Source organism: Chinchilla lanigera, unplaced genomic scaffold (assembly GCF_000276665.1).
Source record: "Chinchilla lanigera isolate Chin_1 unplaced genomic scaffold, ChiLan1.0 scaffold00008, whole genome shotgun sequence".
NCBI lineage: Eukaryota > Metazoa > Chordata > Mammalia > Rodentia > Chinchillidae > Chinchilla > Chinchilla lanigera.
Genome location: NW_004955409.1, coordinates 8569492 through 8589643, shown reverse-complemented (window position 1 = coordinate 8589643; position 20152 = coordinate 8569492). Strand labels below are relative to the sequence as shown.

General features: G+C 48.2%; 1 protein-coding gene across 2 annotated transcripts in view; it reads right to left on the bottom strand.

The window, feature by feature from the left end:
* Window positions 1–2106: 2106 nt before the first annotated feature.
* The window catches only part of Wdhd1 (WD repeat and HMG-box DNA binding protein 1), a 47921-nt gene continuing 29875 nt past the window's right edge, over window positions 2107–20152 (bottom strand). For both annotated transcript variants that reach the window (XM_005376758.2, XM_005376757.2), the window contains exons 17-26: window positions 15056–15170; window positions 14112–14243; window positions 12198–12424; window positions 11991–12103; window positions 11766–11822; window positions 10278–10321; window positions 9781–9951; window positions 9053–9228; window positions 6226–6364; window positions 2107–3111 (exon numbers count right to left, since the gene is read on the bottom strand). In XM_005376758.2, the coding sequence (XP_005376815.1) occupies window positions 2914–3111; window positions 6226–6364; window positions 9053–9228; window positions 9781–9951; window positions 10278–10321; window positions 11766–11822; window positions 11991–12103; window positions 12198–12424; window positions 14112–14243; window positions 15056–15170 (1372 nt within the window). In that variant the 3' untranslated portion in view covers window positions 2107–2913. The remainder of the gene's footprint in view (window positions 3112–6225; window positions 6365–9052; window positions 9229–9780; window positions 9952–10277; window positions 10322–11765; window positions 11823–11990; window positions 12104–12197; window positions 12425–14111; window positions 14244–15055; window positions 15171–20152) is intronic.

Below are 20152 nucleotides of genomic sequence, written 5' to 3'. Positions count from 1 at the left end.
CGATAACCATTGATAATTTCCTACCATTTTGTCTGTAATTTGCTAAGTCCCCCCTATTATTATGTTATCCTTCTTTTATTCTTTAAAATAAAAATTTAAAAAAACAAAAACAAAAAAAAAAACTGGAGCTTTCCTGGCAAAAGGGTGGTCTTTTCCACCTATGGTTTTATACATGTGCATGCACCCATATCTGTGTATTTACACAGGCACGCACACACATGGAGACTGAAATATAACACTCAAGGATTGTATTCTTAGGAATATACTTAGCACAGTAAGCCGAGGAAATGAAACGCATGTCTACAAAGGTGCTTTTCAAAATAGCATAAACCCTTCCTTCAGGAGCTTGAAATTAAATTAGTTCCTATGTATTCAGAATCAAACCTAGTAACACAACAAGATGAAACAAGCGATCAATAGCGCAGTAAGAGCGGCTAACACGTGCATGAGACAGGTCCAGTGTCAGGAGCGAAGGGCTTTCACCGCCCTTAGTTATCACAGCCCTGAGACTCAGACGTGACTACTCACTCCTCAGGTGAGGGCGTGGAGGCTGGCATTCCCCACGCGGCTGCGCCATAGTGTGATGCAGAGTACAGCTGGGGCTAAGGGGCTGCTCCCCCACACACACCAGGGCAGAGGGGAGAAAACCAAAGCCCCGAGCCTGCCGGGGCAAACTCCAAAACCCCAGGCCAGGACGCACGCATGGCAATGACCACAGCAACCTTCTCACCCCGCGCTCACTGCAAGTTCATGCAGCCGGGCCGCACCCCACAGCTTTAACGACGACAGAGAGGATGCTGGGAAAGGATACGAGCGGCAGACGCAGCTGGCAGGACGGCACCGTCAGTCACGCTCTGGAAGCCCCAAAGGAGGCGCTCCACACCACAGCCTTTGAAACCCCCACAGCTCACGTCCCCAGCGCTTGCGCCACTCTCCTCTCCTCTCGCCCACTCCACGCTGTCACCTTCGTGAACTGCTTTTTCCCTCCCACTGTGTGCTCGGAGCTCAGCAACACCCAGGAGCCTGTCCTGGTCGTCACCCACCATAACAAGTGGGCTCAAGCCTGAGTGTGCTGTCACGTCCTTCAATTCCAGCTATGAATTTACAAAGTCAGAAACGGAGCCTTCCTAACCTTAATCCTCATGGGACGAGGAGTATCTTTGTGTCTACATTCTCAAATTTTGTTGCTTTAAACCTACGAACTATGCCCAATTTTCAGCCGCCTTTTATGTCACCGACCCGACACCTGTGCTTGACTACGCTGCTCCACTCGACTCATCTTTGCCCGTCACAGCCACAGCGCAGGAAACCGGCAGGCCGCATTGGTTCAAAATAAAAGCAGAGGGCCGGGCATGCTGGCGCACACCTGTGATCCCAGCACTCGGGAGGCTGAGGCAGGAAGATCATTGTGAGTTCAAGACCAGCCTGGGCTACAATGTGAGCTCAAGGCCAGCCTGAGCTGCATAGTGAGACCCTGTCTCAGAAAGACAAAAAAAAATAAAAAATAAAAAATTAAAATTAATTAAAAAATAAAAGCGGAGCCGGGAGCATAGCTCAGCGGCACAGCGCCTGCCTGACAAGCACGTTCTAAGTTTGACCCTCAGTACCAATAAGTAAGTAAATACATAAAAGTGGAGATAAAGCCTTTCCCTAACTTGAACTACTCATCACTGCTAGCCACCCGGGCCCACACGCCGAGATCCCGACACACGGTGGTAAAAAGGACTTACTTATCCACAGCCAGCTCCAAGACGGACAGGCTCCGCTCCCACACCCCCCTCAGCGTGCACAGGGCCGCTGGGCTCTTCTGGCGCCCTGTCCAGGCCAGCGCAGGCCGCACCTCCCTCCCTGCTCCATGAAACTGGCCTGGACCTCCTGGGCTGGCACTGAAGCCTCTTGTCATTGTTTGGGCTGGGGAACGGGTGGCAACCCTGTCCTAGGCAAGAGGGAGTCTGGAGACGCCATTCTTCTCAAAAGGAGAACCTCAGTGCAGGGACCCTCGGGGAGCCCAGGCTGCGTGGGGAGCTCAGAGAATAGGGGTGGTCAGGGGGACACAGAACACGCGTTTCCTGGAAACTTCCACCCCATGGAGAGACAACGCGGACGTCATATTAAGCCAAATATGCAAACAAGAACGTTTTATTTATCTAGGAAAAAAAAATAGGCTATACAGATAGACAACAAACAGCAATATATAACAAAGTTCCAAAACACAACAAAGAAAAAGTCTCATCCACAAGAGTATTTACAGGTTTAGGGCCCGTATTCAAGAAGAAACAACATTCTCAGGCCGCTGCAGACGCAGGACGGAGTCTCCGGCAGCACGCCTGGGAGGACCCGCGGCTGGCCCTCCCCAGGACTCGGCACAGATCAAGTCAGTAAATTCCTGGAAGGTACTTCCACGTGCAGAGATGTGAAGACGGTGCCTTTGAATATTTCTGAAAATAATAATCAATGCAGGCACAGTGGTGTAATTCTAGCACTCAGGGAGCTGAGGCAGGAGGACTGCTGTGAGTTCAAGGCCAGCCTGAACTACAGTGAGAGCCTGCCTCAAAAAACAAAAACATCCAACCAAACTGGCCTGCAGTGGGACCCGAGGGTGGTCTCTAACAAATGATCACAATCGTAACGGTTCTGCTCCATCTGAGGGCAGAATAATTGACTGTTTTTACAAGTGTCACTTCCTGCACACCTTTTTCCCTGGTGCTGGGGCCAAGCTCAGGGCCTCACACGTGCTAAGAAGCGCTCCACTTCCGAGCTGCACCAGTGCGCTACACTATCTTACACAGACGAGAGCCGTCCTGAGGCTCCTTGGACATCGAGTGTAGTCAGGCATACAATAAAGACTGAGAAAAAGTTCAGATTCGTCGAACAGGAGCAAACATCATTGCCTTAACCAGGTGCTTCCGCCCTTCACGCCTGCTTAAAAGCGAAGGCTGACAGTTTCTGATCAGCAGGAGGATCGGCAGGTTTTTGCTTTTTGGGCAAATGCAGATTCTCCTCCGCTGCTTCCTCCTGGTCCTCCTTGTGACACTCATCGCCCACGCGTTTCCGCTTCTCCGCTTCAACTCCATGGCCGGCGGCTCCTCCCTTGGCCTTGTGAGTCCACATCTTGGTGAGAAGTAGGGTGGAGAGGAAAGATTGTTAAGCAATAACAAACAAATTGGATGGAAATGACTTCTTTACATTTCCAGTAGCATTTTTACAGATAAACAGAATTAGCATTTGAATTATTAAGCCTACCATTAAGAGTTCTAATTATTAGCAGACCTTTTATTCTTTGGGAAGAAATATTGGCAAACTATTGGACAAGGGGTTGATGGTCAGGATATTTAAGGAACTTAGAAAAATCCGTAGCCAAAAAAATAACTCAGTTAAACAATAGACCTTTCTCAAAGAAGACACACAAGGGCCACAAGGCCACGAAAAAAAATGCTCAGGATCTGTAATCAAGGGGATGCACGTCAAAAGCACAATGAGATACCCTCTTACCCCTGAGAACAGGCACCAGCACAAAGACCAAAGAACGGACGCTCCCGGGGACGGAGCACAGGCAGCCTCGCGCCCCGCTGGTGCGGTACTAGAAGCCCAGCACATGGGAGGCTGGACAGCCCAGCAGCCCCAGGCCCAGAGGAACGCGAGACACCACGCTCCCGCTGGTCATAATGGCCGAGAAAGGCACCAAGTGCGCACCAGTTGAGAAGTGGTAAAGAAAACGCGGTGCGTTCTTACAAAGTCACACTGTCGGCCGCACCGCGGAGAAAGTGAAACCCCATCACCTGTGACAAGCTGATGGAAGTGGAGATGTAAGTGAAAAGAGCAGGAGGGTATGTACTGCAGGATCGCACTCACTCGGAGTCTGAAAGCACGATCGGGATGGAGACATAGCCTAGAGGGAGAACGCGGGCCTGGATGCACAAGACCCTGAGTGTGACTCCCAGCACCGCAAAAATAGGTAGATAAAAATGAAAAGGTAATGCTGGGTGCAGTGGCGCACACCTGTAACAGCATCCGGGAGGCTGAAGCAGGAGGATCACTGGAAGCGTACAGCCAGCCTGGGCTACATAGCAAGTTCAAGGCCAGCCTGAACTACATCGTGAGATCCTGTCTCAAAAAATAAACGTTGATCACACAGAGGCTGAGAGCAGAACAGCGGTTACCAAGGCTGGGCGGAGGGGCTGGGGGCATGACAGGAAGGCCGGCAGCGGGTACTAAGCTGCAGTTAGCAACAGCAAGCGCACGGCGGTGTGGCTACAAAAACAGAAGGATCTGGAGCTTTCATGGAAAAAACAATGACTGTGAAACGTCTGAAGAGACAGACACAGAATGTTTGACTCTGATTTAAAAGACAGACAACGTGCTCACGTACTGAAACTTAATGTGACACCTTGTTCACATGCACAATTTTTACATAGCAGTTATGTTTTGTTTTTTTTTTTTTTTTTTTTTTTCTCCGGTACCGGGAACCGAACTCACGACCTTGCGCTTGCCAGGCAGGCGCTTTGCCGCTGAGCTAGATCCCCAGCCCCTTTACATAGCAGTTAAACATCTAAAACACTTCTAAAAACATCCAATCTTTTATTCTTAATTGCAGAGCACGCTAAAAAACTGACATTCTATTTCTGTAATAGTTCAGTCTAAACTCAGCTTGCAATTACTCATATTAAGTACAAAATATTGTAACTGCAGGAACTTTCTGAGGTAATTGTAGGGTTTTTGTTGAGGGGGGTTCTAATACTGGAGACTGAACCCTGAGCCCTGGCGTTGAGCTACAGACCAGTTTCACTTATTTATATTTTATTTCAATACAGGCTCTTGCTAAGGTGGCCAGGCTGGGTAAGAACTTGGAATCCTCCCGCCTCAGCTTCCCAGACAGAGCTCCCACCATGCCATGATGCTGAGTGTAGATTTACATGTAACTGCAGGAAAGGCCCTGAGTAGCCTGGGCCCGTTCTCCCAAGTGCTAATGTCAGTAAGAACTACTGTCAATTCTCACAAGCAGGGTAGTGACACTGGTAGCGTCCTGCCTCTTCCTCCCAGCCCACTGTGCGTCACCAACACTGTCTACTCTTCACTCCTAGCGCACTGCCACCCCAGAAACGCCACCCCAACTGCGTCTGCGGCACAGACCATCCATTCCACGAGGGCCGAATAATGCACAGCATTTCATCTGTCTCTTCGTCTTTTAATTTCTAATAGTTCCGTTTCTCCTGTTTTATTTTCCTGGCCACTTACTGATTAATTTCCCGCCCAGCACTGGGAATGGAAGCCAGGGCCTTCACACTGAGCCGGTCCCATCTGCTTTTCATTTTTGAGTTTGAGACAGGGTCTCACTAAGTCGCCTATTACCCAGGCTGGTCTGGAACAACTCTCCTCCCTTGGCCTCCCAGAGTGCCAGGATTACAGGTGTGCACCACACTCGGCTGACATTAGTTTTGGGCATTCAAAACCACATTCAGGCTGGGAATGTGGAGGCTGCCCGGCTACCAGGTGCAGGGTCCTGGGTTCAAGTCCTGTCTTTCCTCCCTATTCACTCAGATGCCAGTGTCTGCAATTCTGCACTCTTTATTCCCTTTAGACATACTGACAAAAAAAGCAGGAAACACAACCTTGATAACTGCTGTATGTGGGCTGGAGTGGCTAGGCCAGACGCTACCTTCCTCATGACTCGAGACCTTTCCTCGTAAGCCCCAGAGCCAGCGGCCCAGCGGCTGTCACTGTGGCCCACACGCAGGATTCCCAACTTCCCGAGGAGGCCGGCTCCTCTCCCTCCCAGGCAGCAGGGACAGAAACCTGACCCCCAGGGGAAAGGCGGGGACAGGACATGACACCAGCTTTTCCCCCCCAAATGGAGTATTCTTAGGCAAGCCCATGGCTTTTTAAATTACACTTGCAAGGATCATAATGTAGTTCAAAAACATGAATTAACATCATGTTTACTTATTAATCGTTTTTGGTTTTGGTTTACAAAGAATAGATCTTTTCTTGAAGGTATTTCCCGAACTACAGACACCGAGGAATTATACAAAAATAAATACTTAACTGCCCCCAAATTAAGCATGGGCACTCGGCAGCAATGACTACAGATCCCTGTGCTCGAAACTGACATGTCCATTTATTTAATTTCCCCTCTACCATGAATTGTACGCTGTATTCAATTTCTCTGAAACTTCTGTAAGCCTGAAAAATTCACAAAGATCTCAATCTCAGCCCAACTACTCTTACCTTCCTTTCTTCAGCCGACAAAACCCTGAATCGAGTCATTCCTTCCTTTATTATATCTGTTTCATCTGAAAACTCAGGATTGTCAAGCAAAATATTACTTCTGTTTTCTTCCAGCCACATCTGGAACCCAGTCTTCGGCCTGAAATAGCAATTGTATAAAAAATTTATGATCAGTGCGCAGCTTAAAGAGTTTTATGGTTTGAGACAGGGTCTCCCTACGTAGTCCAGGCTGGCCTCGAACTTGTGATTCTCCGGCCTCAGCCTCCAGAGTGTGGGGATTGCAGGCAGGGGGCACCACCACCCGCTCTTACCACTTTTTGAGTTAGTAATCAACCACAGTCCTTGCCTACCTATATGAAGCAAGGGAGACCCCACTTCCCTGTGGACACCCGTATTACTCTCAGTGTCCGGGGACTGCAGGGTTAATGGACTGAAAAGGCCGTGGAGAGCCGAGTGGCGTGCGTTTCCTGAGAGCAGCCGCGTGCCCTCTGTACCATTCCACTCTCCTCTCCACGCCGACAGACTCCAGGCCCCGCTCTCTCAGCCCCGCGGCCCGGGGCCCCATCCTGACTCCCCCCGGGGCCTCTGACCGCAACCCCACACTCTGGCCGCTGGCTGCTTTCCCCACAGGCACCAGGGCGCAAGCACTGCTTTGAGTGAAGGCGGGGGAGCATTCCAGGCTCAGCAGTGCCACCGCCTGGCATTCGAGGGCTGCGTGCGACCACCGGGACCACGGCCCGTGACTTGCTGACCGTAAGCACCTCCACGCCAAAGCCAAGGAGAGGAGCGGCCAGCACAGGGGCTCAGCAGCTCGGCGCCAGGCTGGGCATCAGCAGCCAGGCAGTTTGACCCCCGGTCCTCTATTTAACCACCACTGTGCTGCTCTCTACGCTGACGCTGAGCACAGCCAAAAGGTGACTTCAGGAACACAGCAAAGATGCCAGGGGAAAATGTGACAAAACGTTAAAGGGGAGCCGGGTGTGGCGGCCCAAGCCTGTGATCCCAGCACTAAGGAGGCTGAGGCAGAAGGATCGCCCTGAGTTCGAGGCCAGCCAGGGCTACACATGTCTCAAAAAAAACTTTAAATAGAAACAAAAATATAGGATATAAAACTATCTCTACTATAAACCTCATTAAGTATAAAAGCTTAAATTCACTCGAAAAGCATTAGTAGGAAAGAACTACCTCTATAAAACAGTGAAAATCAAGTTGTCTAAACTTTTTAACTTTTAGAAAACAAGTCATTAAAAAATATTTACATTTATGACTGTAACCATGTGCCCAATGTCTGAAAATGCACAAATTTCAAGTAATCTTCTTAATTTAGTGTTATTCCTAGAAAAATATTACAAACAAAAATCACTGCTAAACAAAAGTTCTTGAATTTCCAGACATTAGAAGATTCATTTTAACCAGATTTGGGGCAACACTGCAAGTCTGACTAATAGCATGCAATCTTCTGCATCCAAACAGCTGTTTTTCAAAAGAAAACAAAACTATTTCCTTCTGATTCAGTAGATCAACATCTGTGACAAAATATCTGATTAAACAGAGTAATTTCTTAGAGATTTCAAAAGGTGTGTTTTTCAAATAGACAATGATAATATGGAAAGCGGAATTATCAACCTTCTAAAATAAAATTTTCAGTTTAAGATATAAATCAAATTTAGAATGAATAGAAAACAACTGCAATTTAAAATCTCAGCTAGGGGCCGGGGATATAGCTCAGCGGCACAGTGCCTGCCTGGCAAGTGCGAGGTCCTGGGTTTGATTTCTGGTACCAAAAAAAAAAGCCCAAAACAAAACACAGCTACTCTCTTCTGCTCAAATTAAACTAGTTAAGAAAATGAGAAGGTGGGTGTGGTGGTGCATGCCTGTAATCCCAGTACTCTGGAGGCTGAGGCAGGGGGATTGTAGGCCAGCCTGAACAACAGCAACAAAAAAAAGAAAATGAGATTCAATGCTAAAGGGAAAATGATGCCTTTTAAAATGCAATCAATTCAGCTACGATAAATCTAGCATACCAGAGATCAAGAAATTTAGTAAGGTAGGTGTGGTGGTATGTGCCTGTAACCCTAGCTATGGAAGGAGGCTGAGGCAGGAGGATCACTTGGACTCAGGAGTTTGAGGGCTGTCTGGAGACACAATAAGACACTACCTCAAAAAAAGGAAGAAAGAAGGGAGGGAGAAAGGAAAAGAGGGAAGAAGTAATAGACTTAAAACACTGTTGGTAGATAAACAGGACACAGACAAATAGGAATTGTCATACTGCTGGAGATACAGAAAACGATATATCAATGTACAATAAGTTGGCAAGGCAACATCTAGCAGCATTAGAAGTGCATAATAATTGGAACTGTAAGGGAATATGAGATACATATATATAGAGAGTGAGAGAGATTTGCTGTTTCGTGACAGGATCTCACTCTGTAGTTCAGGCTGGCCTTCAACTCCATGTAGTCTAGGCTGGCTTAAACTCATGGTGATGCTCCTGCCTCAGCTTCCCGAGTGCTAGGGTGCCACCACACCTGGCTCACATGTATGTTTTTACTTTTTGTTGCTGTTTCCTGTGTAACTGTACTATTAAAAACAAACACGGATTTGTAAACTGTAGTGTCCCAATGAAATGTACCCACAACTGAAGACATACTTGACCGGTGTTGTGGCCTCCTGCCTGCTACCTGTGTTCAGACGCCCCGTGCCTGCGCCCAGGCCTACCCACCCACCGCACGGAGCAGCAGAGGCGCAAGCACAGGCCTCTGAATAACCAGCCACGCAGCCTGCCATTCCGGGCCTGCAGCATGGTGCGCCGCCCCTGTACACCGACCTCTGGGCTTCGGGGTTTGGAGGACACGCGGCTGGGGCGCCAGGTGACGCGGCCTCAGGGTTTGGAGGACAGGCGGATGGGGCGTCAGGTGGCGCGTCTTTAGGGTTTTCTTCTTTCACTCCCTCCGTCTTCTCGGCCTGAGAAGCTCTTTTCTGGAAAAAGGATGCTGCAGAGACCTAGAAAAACAAGTATCAGTGCTAAATCAAACAGAATTTTATTTTACAACCAAATTCTGACATAGGTGAGGAAACATTTACAATGATTTACAATTCTTATTCCAAGTGAAGTTTTAACTTCTCGCCTGAAAATAAACGTAGACACACAAAATCCCAAAACACTGTATGTCACCTTCCGTGCTTCCTAAATGGCTGCAACGATAGGGAACGGAGAGGAAAAGTAACAAACCAATTTAACAAATGTGGGGTGGAAAACATACGCGACAGCGGACAAGTTCAGAATACAGAACAAGGGCCGCACACTGCAATCTCCTGATTGGACAAGAGTGCGCCACAACCGTCTGGGAGGTTTTGGAAACATACAGGTAGATGTCCGAGGCTCTGAGGATGGACGGACAGAAAGACAGACAGAAACACACACATTCCGGAGCAGACCCTTAACCAAAGCCACCGCTGAGCCGGGCAGTCAGGACACCGCCGGCTCCTCCTCGCCGCTCCTGTGCGCTGCACCTGACCTGCGCTAACCGCAGGCGTGGGCGGCTGGACCGGTACCTGCTTGGACTTCGGCTTTGGAATCAGAGGCTTAATAACCGGAGACTTCTCGCTACTGGCCGCTCGACTCGCTGCACTGGGTTTCCTGGACGATTTGCTCATACTGTCTAAAATATTTGTCGAACGTGGCGGGTTTGCATCCCGGGCTGACTCTTTGGAATTGGCTGATACCTAAAGGCAAGCATTTTACGTTTAAAGAAGGAAACAAAAATCCCAGCAGATTCCTTTTGCTTTTACATTTCCGTCCCATTTGTACTGCAGTCTCATCTTTGGAAATGACTGCACGTGGTTACAATCCAAAATAAGAGAATGTTTGTATTTCTCCAACACCACATCCCCCTGCCCTTAGAAGACAAAAGGAACTCGTAACTCTCAGCCCAGTGCAAACCAGGGCAACTTTGTCTTCTCTAATTGTCCGAGTCCAGGGAGGGCCACCTGGAGATCCTGCTCGGCTCCCGCATGTATTTAAATAATAGAAAACGTCATGGGAAGTTTACCTTGAAGGGGTTTACTCGGCCTTGGTTGCTAGGAGTAACCGCACCTTTCACAAGAAAGAAACCTTTACTTAATACTCATGGAAATAAGCAGACGACCTCCAGCTTCTGTAACACTACACTGAATGCTTCATGTCTACACAGCATATAAAAATGCAGGTGCCTTGTAACTTCAAACTTTCGTTAGCAAGTACAGATGACTTCTTCTCTACTTCCAACACAAAGCGAGGATGAGGGGGAACCGTCCCAACTTGCCCTGCGAAACACACCCACCTCCTCCTCCTGCCACGACCGCTGGGGATCCGGCCTCAGCTCGTCTTTCTCCATGCGTGCCTGCTCTCCCAGGCCTGCCCGCGTGCACCCACGACCGTGACTCTCTCAGCCAGGCCGCGCCAAGTCCTGACCCGAAGGTCTCCAGGAGGTGCCGCTCAGCTCACAGTCGGCCCCTCCTCTCCAGGTGTGCTCTCCCGCACACTTCCTGACTCGGCAGAGGTCACCCCGAGTGCCCTAGAGCCCGGGAGTCCTGCACCCTCTCAGCTCCTACTCTGCCCCTCCACCACCACTGCCCTCGCCCATGCCGCGGTTCCATCACACGCGGACAGCGCCAGTGGGCTTCCTTTGGCCACCAGAGGCCTTCTGCGCCTCTCAAGGCAGCCTTGGGATAAAGACCAAAACACTCAGGTGGCCGCTCTGCCATCAGACCCCAACCTCCCCACCCGGAAGTGCAGCTCCCGGCTCCCCTCCTGCACCTGGCTGACTCGTTCACTTTCCGGCCCCTGCTGTGCACACCCCTGGAGGCCTTCCTTGGAGCCCCCGCCCGCCCCACCACTGCCGGGACCACACACCCTTTTAATATTATACACATGCTTTTCAAGTTCATTTTCTTCAAGCTAATTTTTATCTAAGTAATATTTGTATACAACTTTTAAGCTAGTACCAAAGTAATACACATACAGTTTTCAAAGTCTAACGGCACCACAGGGATTACATAAAAACAAACAGAACAACAAAACCCCCTGCAGTCCCCTGCTCCAACCGCTCCTGTCCCCAGCCTTACTCCCCAAAAGCAGCTCCCTTAATTCTTTCACTGTTTCCCCGGCACCCTGAATGTTTCCTTAGCGATGCAGCTGTGTGCAGCACCCGTCTCCCCGGCAGGACTGAAATCACGTTAGGCCGGGGACCAACCTCTTGTGTCTAGCTGGGTTCTGCATTGCTATCTAGCAAAATGCCTGACACACGCCAGGGATTTAATATACAAGGGTACAACGGTCAGTCTCTGACAAAAGCAACAATAAAACAAATCCCAACCCAAAGCTGTATTTAAGCAGATAAATTACTTTAAAAACATATGTAAAACTTTCTTTCTTTCCTTTTTTTTAGTACCGGGAACTGAACTCATGACCTTGCGCTTACCAGGCAGGCATGCGCTGCTGAGCTATGTCCCCGGCCTGAGAACTTTCTGGACATTACAAATTTCCAAGTATTTCTCACCTGACTTAATGGCAGGCACATCAGAGGCATTTGCACTCTTGGAAAACAAGCTCTGTCCTATGTACAAATAACAAAAACAGGTCAATGTAAATGATGAAAGTAAAGTCATTCTTATTATTCAAGAAGGTCTGAGCAGGCACGGGGATTTGATTTCCCTTCAATGCTAATTGGGGCAGCCACACCCATGACATTTCTCCGCTCCTGTTGCTTGCAGGCGTATCTTACCGTGCTTGGGGAGCTCGGGGTGTTCTTCTGTCTCAGCTGCTCTGTCCTCAGCATCTTCTTCCCCCTGACTTCTGAGCCTGGGCTGGCTCCACTCCGTGGCAGTATTACTGTAACTAACAGAACAGCACGACTCCGTGAAGAGCTACGGAAACACTGGCTTAATATTCACAACGTTAAAGGAAAACTCAAACAACTGAATTTGTTTACCCGGCGTTCAGCTTTTGTCTGAAATCCTCCTCTTCCTCCTCCTCCTCCTCCTCTGTCTCAGCGGCTGCCAATTCAGCTGCCTTCTCTACAGCAAGCTCACTAAGTTTTTGGGCCAATATTAATTTCCGAGAGAGAGAAGCATATTTAATGGCTAAATTCACAGCATTCTGAGTCATTAGATCTGCAAGTTCCACACAACGGAATTCTCGCTCCAGTTTGCAAGAAAGCTGACCAAAAAGAAAAAAACCTGAAATTATGTTAGGTAAAGGCTTTTCAAATACATAGTACAGCTCTCTAGATACTGTATCTCATCGATTCAAGACGTACAACTTCACACATGAACATTTCTGCAACTGGAAAGCATCTTACAATTAAACCTGGGTAAGTTCAGCAGCATTTTTTTCCGTCTCAGTGGCTTAAGTGAAAAAAAACAACAGTGCATGTTACCATCAATAGATCAATAGTCACTTCGATTCCATGCTATATGGCACATCATTTCAGGTTATAAGTTGCAAGAAGAGTAAGGAGCTTGTTTAAAAGTCAAATATGGGGCTGGGGATATAGCTCAGCGGCACAGCACCTGCTGGGCAAGCACAAGGTCATGAGTTCAACTCCTGGTACCAGAAGAAAAAAAAAGTCCAATATGGTTCTTTTTGGTTTTTTTTTGAGACAAGGTCTCGTTATGTAGCCCAGGGTGGCCCACACTCCCAGTGACGCTCCTGGGCCACCACACCTGGCTCAGGTGTGTCTCTTTTAAATTTGTTTTCCAGTTGCCACCCACCCTGACGGGGTTGAAAATCTGAAAAAAAAAACTAAAAAAGTCAGTCACTACCTTGAGAACTGGGGCACCAATGCTACTAAGTGAACTGGGGCAGGAAGAAGTCGATCTGCCCTTGAATTTTTAAGTGTGACTGTCTATGATCTTCAACTGCCAGAAAGACACGCAACTTCCAAATGAACAATTCCATTTCCTTGCTCTGTTTTTATATTGCAAATATAAAATGAAGGGCATTCACCTGACATGTCTTAGAAAACACTGCCATTCGGTTTGCATCTTTGGTAACTCAAAACCAGGTGATGCAGTTTCAAAGCGAGGAACCCTGGTATCTGAAGACCACCGAGGTTTCATCACTCAAGGCAGGAGGCTTGTCACTTAGTCTGCATCAGACCCCTCTGCACAGGAGCTGCAGGACGATACTGGCCCGAAGGTCCTTCTGGAGATGTCTAGGACCATCCACCCACCCGCAGTGCTCCGCAACGGGGGAGCTGGTGCTCACAGGCATTTGAGACAGAAAGGGAGTGATGTGGTTCTCAGCGACAGAGTGGAAGGAAGACACAGTCGTCACCCTCAAAGACTGACACTCAAGTGCCGGCCTATCACAGAAGCAGGAGCACCTGGCTCAGAGTGGGGACATCAACACAGGAACGGGAAGATCCCTCGCTCCAAAGGTGAATGTAACCCAGCACCCGAGGTACCGAAGCTGGCCTCGGCTACAGGCAGCTTCTTCCCACATGTGCTTATCAAACTGGAAGAGGATGACAACGAGCAGGCACATCCGAAACAGCGCCTGGCCCTGGAGATGCAAAACAGATCCTGCCTGAGACGCGCCTGCGACAGCAGAGGGAGCCCGAGTGGCGGCTCCACCGTCCTCGAGCATCCTGGTCAGCGGCGAGCTCACCGCGGCTGAAGCCACGCGAGGCCGCGCCACGGCTTCGTTTCTGCCCATCTCAGCTACGAGGGGATGTTTTCAATATTTGAACAGCAGTACCAAGTGGAAAACAGAACTTTTAGGAAGGAAAGATATGATGAGACAAAACTCAAGGTGGCAGGACTTAGTGCTTACTCACACTTTCAGAAATGTAACCTGCAGAGAACATTTAACTTCATTTTTTCAGGGTATTTATTTCACTTACCGCAAGCATTTTCATTAAAAGTTCTTGCTGCTGTTTCACTGCTTGACTTTTAGCGCTCTCGTCATATTCGTACCCATTTTTGGCTAAGTAATCCAGGTGGTTATGAAATATAACTGAACGCCAAAACTGCTCCTACAAACCAGACGGACATGCTCAGAGCCAAACATTACCTAACAGCAGGCAAGTACCAGATATTCACCCCAGGGTTCCAGCCTCTGAATGCTTGCTTTCTTTTTTTTTCTTTTTTTAATCTTTGTCTTTTTGAGGCAGGGTCTCGCTATGCAGCTCAGGCTGCCCTTGAGCTCACTTTGTAGCCCAGGCTGGTCATGAATTTGCATCGATCCTCCTGCCTCAGCCTCCCGAGTGCTGGGATTACAGGTATGTGCCACCACGCCCGGCTCTGAATGTTTTCTAAAATCCTCTTTTCTATAAGTTTAACTTACAATTCAAATTCGAGTGATATCTGGCTTGACTCTATCTTCTATCCTTAAAAAACGGAAGGGGTGTGTGGGGGGCTGTGCATGTGGGGGGTGGGTGGGTGTGTACGTGTGTGTGTGTGTGTGTGTGTGTGTGTGTGTGTGTGTGTAAGACATAGTGCAAGAGTGCTGTAAACAGTTCCTAGCTATCATAATTCACAGAGAACTTGGCAATAGCATTTTGAGATGATTCGTTTCTTATTTAGAGTAACTGATGACCAGGTTTCAAATGACTTTTATGACACAGGGCTAGGACGAGCCCGGCGCTTATGTCACACAGGGTACAAGGTCCTGCAGGAGCCGGGGAGGGCAGCCTCACCTTGGTAAGCCCCGACAGTCCTAACTATTTACCACCTAACCAAGTCCCTGGAAGCAAATGACAGAGTAATAAATACTCGACGTGGGTCACCACGATGACTGTACAATGTCTGTGCCCCAGACTCAGCACCCCCGCAGACTCCCACATACCTCCATCTGCCCCTTCTCCGTTGCAGTCTGACAGTACGGCAGCTTAAAGGGCAACACAGCCACCGCGGGGCGTGGGAGGGTCGGGGGAAACCGAGCGCCCTTACAAGGGATGCACCTGTCAGGGAAAAAAAAATCCCACCATAAAACTTCCAAAACCGCCAAACCAGAACACTTTAAAAGTTAGTAGCAGGAACGGTAATATGACTCCATCAGCTGGCGCAACAGTCTGGAAGAAATTTCTTTTTAGGAAAGCGTGTTCGCCCAGCTAGGTACAGAAACTTTCCCTCCACGCATCTTAAGTATTTCCCAAGTCCCTTCTCATCTCAGCTTTATTAAACAACCGTCACAAGGGGAATCGGCCCTCGTCAGACTTGCCTTGGCAAAATGCCAACCTTCCAAGTACTACGTACACTGAAGAACTGTGCTCTAAACCCCCGCTATGGGGTGGATGTTACCAAGATGCGAAGCTGACACTGCACGTTCACGGCATTCAGTGCCTTGGGTTTGGAAACCCTTGGGACAGACGGTAACAAGACGGGGACACGTCCTGTGATCACTTGGTATGGGGAGAGTGGGACAGAGCGTCCGCTATCAATGAAAAGCTTCTAACCTCAACAGCTCTGCGGAATCAAAGGCGGTCTAAGAGGTACCAGTGCAGACTTGTCTAAATCTTTTCTAACCAGGCTAAGATACTGAAAGATACCCATCGTGAAAAGAACATACGCAATTTAATAGTGTTCACTAATCACAGAAAGATGTGTGTATACACGTATGCACATGCATATACGCGTGTGCGCATACAACACTCAGCTTACATGCTCCAAATGACTTCACAGCAAACCACCGGAAAACCATTAAGCACACACTGTAAAACCATGAACACTTTGCTTGTATTCATAAAGTTACTTTATAAACACAGCATTCCGGTCAAGGCTTCTAACATCTGTCCATTTAATTCATGGTACGGCCTTTTAGTCGGGGCCGAAGCCAAGGCACTCTTGTAGGTAAATAGTAGCAATTAGGCCCCTGGGTTTTCTCATAAACACCTCCTACTATTAAATGCCTCCAGAGCAATTAAAAAGTGCAATGCCAGTAACGCTTCCCAAACTGAAGAGGTTCCCCTTCTAGGAGACGGAAACACCTTTCCTTCTTTTTACGACTGACTGTACAGTAAAAGCACAAACACGCTTTCAGACTCCCAATTTTGTGGGACGTGCAATCCTCTTTCTTTTTTTTTTTTTTTTTTGGTTTTTCTCCGGTACTGGGAACCGAACTCACGACCTTGCACTTGCCAGGCAGGCGCTTTGCCGCTGAGCTAAATCCCCAGCCCCCAATCCTCTTTCTTCTCTCTCCCTTGTCTACCTGATAGAAACCAGTGATGAGCAGGGTCAAGGCGGCAGTGAGAACACCTCACGTGTGCTCTCCTGAAAAAGCACCCGCAGCTCTCAAAGGAGGAGGACAGCAGATGCGTACACAAAGGTAAGTGCAGTCACACGTTACACATACACAAATGAATGCGGACCGCTGATTTTTGTCTAAACAGTCTTTTTTGTATTATATCTTTTCAAAAAAATATTTTATAGTTCAAAAATACTTTATTGATTTAGACATTTTTATAGTTCAAATATACTTTATAGTATTTTATAGTTCAAATATACTTTATTGATTTAGACACAGCAAAGAATTTTTACCAAGAAAAAGGAGATAGTGATATTATTAATACTCACTTTGTTTCTCTGAGGTAGGGTCTCCCTACCTTGTCTAGGCTGGTTTCAAACTCCTGGGCTCAAGTGATCTCTCCTGTCTCAGCCTCCTGAGTAGCTGGGACTACAGTCAAGCATCGCTGCATCAAGCTTTTGTCTTTTAACGGTCACTTTTATTCATTTTTTTTTTTTCTAAACCATGCCGGGAATTGAACCCCGGGCTTCAGGCATGCAGGCCCTGTGCTCTACCACTGAGCCACAGTCCTGCTCCAACGGTCACTTTTTAAGCCACGTTTACATCAAAGCCGAGCGCCAAGTCCTATTTCCTATTGTTTTCTTTGGTTTAAAAACTTGAACTAGTTGGGCACGGTAGTGCACACCTGTAATCCCAGCATTTGGGAGGCTGAGGCAGGAGGACCATAAGTTTGAGCCCAACCCCGGGCAACTCAGTAAGACCCTGTCTCAAAATAAAAAATAAAAGAAGAGCTGGGAATGCAGCTTAGGCAAAGGCTTGGGATTCAATCCACAATCCTCTGTCCCGCTACCTCCAAATCAAAAACATGAACTAAGAAATACTTTTCCTCCACTAAATATCCCTCTCATGGAAGAATCAGTGAAATAAACAAACATTCTTACTGATAATTGGTGGGGTTTTTACCTACCATGAATGAGTTTTCTTGAAACTATGGCCCTAAACCATTTGGAGGAGGAAATGGGAGGAAATAAGCCACAGCTTCTAGGGAGACACAAAGTACTGTGTGTACAGTTTTCCAAACTGATCACAGAATTATTCTCTTATAATATGAAGAGCTGCAAAACTACCAAACGGCGGAAAATGCAGCCAATGTCCAGACGAACCTCCAGTCAGCAAGTTTTGTTCTCTCCCACTGGGCAGGACTCCGATCACAGCACCGTCAGAGCGCTGCTCAGAGTCACAGTAACAAGCAGGCAGCAGGCACGAGCTGTAGCCCACCCGCGGACCACACAGCAGTGTGGTCGGAACTGTAACAAACCCTCGTGAGAGCTACTTTTTCTGTTCACTAAATAAAACCCTTCCGAGTTTTTAAAAACTAAAGAGAAAAGGAACTCTGCTGTTTGCAAAGAGCAAATTAGACTCTAGCACAGCAAAATCAGTACCCTCAGTTATGAATTAACTAGTGATCAGGAAAACATCTTTAGTGGCAAATACAAAGGCAGATTTGCTAAACTAAGTTCAAAGGGGCAGGGACGATACCTCTACAGGTAGGTTCTTATGTTCATAATAGAGGTATTTCGTATTAATGAATGAATTTGCAAAAAGCATTTAAATAAAATGTAACCTTTTCCCTTTTAAAGGATCCCTGAACAAACGAGCATGACTGCTGCTGAATTGGGTTAGAAAAAGTACTTAAAATGAAAAGATCAAAGAAACAGGTGACATTAACCATGAAACCCAAAGTTAAGCATATTAAGAGCAGTAAAAAAACACTATTCTCGTAATAGCTAACGTGCAATTAAGGCGAAGTGCTAAGTTCTGCGACCGGCACACCCTAAACGCACACGAACTCGCTTCCTCTTCACGCTGGTCTGTCCACCCGGCCCCAGTTTGGTTTTAGAGAGGAAAAGAGGCCCAGAGAGTCCAAGCGGCAGAGCCGGGCACAGCAAGCCGGTGAACTAGGACAGGTGAAGTGGAGCGGGCAGTGCAGCGCCACCAGGCACACGGCCCTCTGGACAGCACTTGGCCTGCTGCCTTTCCCACAAGCGCCGACAGCACACAGAAGCATCCAAATCTAACAAGCACAAGGACTGCCCGCTCGCCAGCAGGGACGGGTGAGTCTCAGCAAACACCGCGGAGGCTGCTGCGCTGGCCGGGGTGTTTTCCGCCCTGAGCTTTTACAGGTGGGAAGAAAACACAAGCCAAGCTGCTGTGGAAAGTGCGGCCGGCCCTTCTGAGTAGGGTGCCTTCCGATCTCTGAAAAATACTCACGTTTACTTCCCGGAATAACACCAGGGAGAAAGGTAAACATCCTGAAATAAATCAGCTTAGCACAGCAGACAGATCAATACTTTTGCACGAACACTTCTGAGCATTTCTCAGGGCTTCGTGTCTGCTGTATAGGCTCTCTTCCAGCACACTGCTCCTTACGGAGAAACGTTTATTCCTTCAATGTATTTCTTCATTTAACTCCCACAGGTTCTTCATTTTTTTTTTTTTTTTTTGGTTTTGGTTTTTCTCCGGTACCGGTAACCAAACTCACGACCTTGCGCTTTGCTGCTGAGCTAAATCCCCAGCCCCCGGGTTCTTCATTTTAACACAGAGAACGTAAGTTTTGTGCCTCTAACTAGCTGTGCGACCTCGGACAAGTTACCTAATCTTTCTCATCTGTCGTATGCAGGAACCGAGGGGAAGGGCAGGCAGGAGCGCAGGGCGGCCCGAAGGAGCCGCGGTTACCCTTCCTGTACCCGAGTGCTGCTGAGCAATCGCAAGCGTCCGGGAGCTCGCTTAGGTCCCACGAGCTGCTCACAGACCAGATACCACAAACATTCTCCACTTCATGTACTTAGAATTTTATCATGTATGTAGGTGATACGATTTATATATACAAATTTATATTAAAAATATAAGTTTAGGTCTATAGAAGCTACCGTTCTTACGAATCATCTGCCAACTGATACGCAACAGTTAAATGCTACCAGCTAGTTACTGGGCCTTTTTTGTTTTGTGAGACAAGGTCTCATTATATAACTCAGAGCTGGTACAGGCTGGCCTTGATCTGCTGATATTCCCGCCTCCATTCATTAGGTGATGGACATTTGCACTGCTTCTGCTTTTGAGCTATTAAAAATAAATTTTGAGCTATTAAAAAAAAAAATCACGCATGGCGGCGCACACCTGTAATCCCAGCACTCGGGAGGCTGAGGCAGAAAGATCGCCACAAGTTCAAGCTCAGCCTGGGCTACGCTGTAAGTTCAAGGTCACCCTGCACTACACAGCAAAAACCTGTGTCAAAAACAACGCAATGAAAAGAGCAGCCTGACTCAGCCTGCCAGACCTGACCCCGGAGCTGCAGCCATTCTGCCGGCCCCCGGGCTGCACCTTGCGCAGCACGTACTACTGACGCTGTGGACGCAGGCAAAACGCAGTCACGGGGGTGAAGGGCTCCTGAGGCTCTAACTCCGGCTAACTGCCCTCAGCAGGGCTGCCCGGGCTCACACCCCCTCAGTGCAGCGTGGTGACTACCCCGCCGTCAAGAGCACCCGCAGGCGTCCGTGTCTTTCTAACCTGGAGGCTCTCACGATTCTTTCTGGTTCTGACGAGTCCTTCAGTGGTGCGGTATCCGTCACCTTTTCATACATCCGAGCGCCGTCTGCACCTGCCCCCACAGCGAGCTTCTGTCCTGAGGGAGTCTGTGCC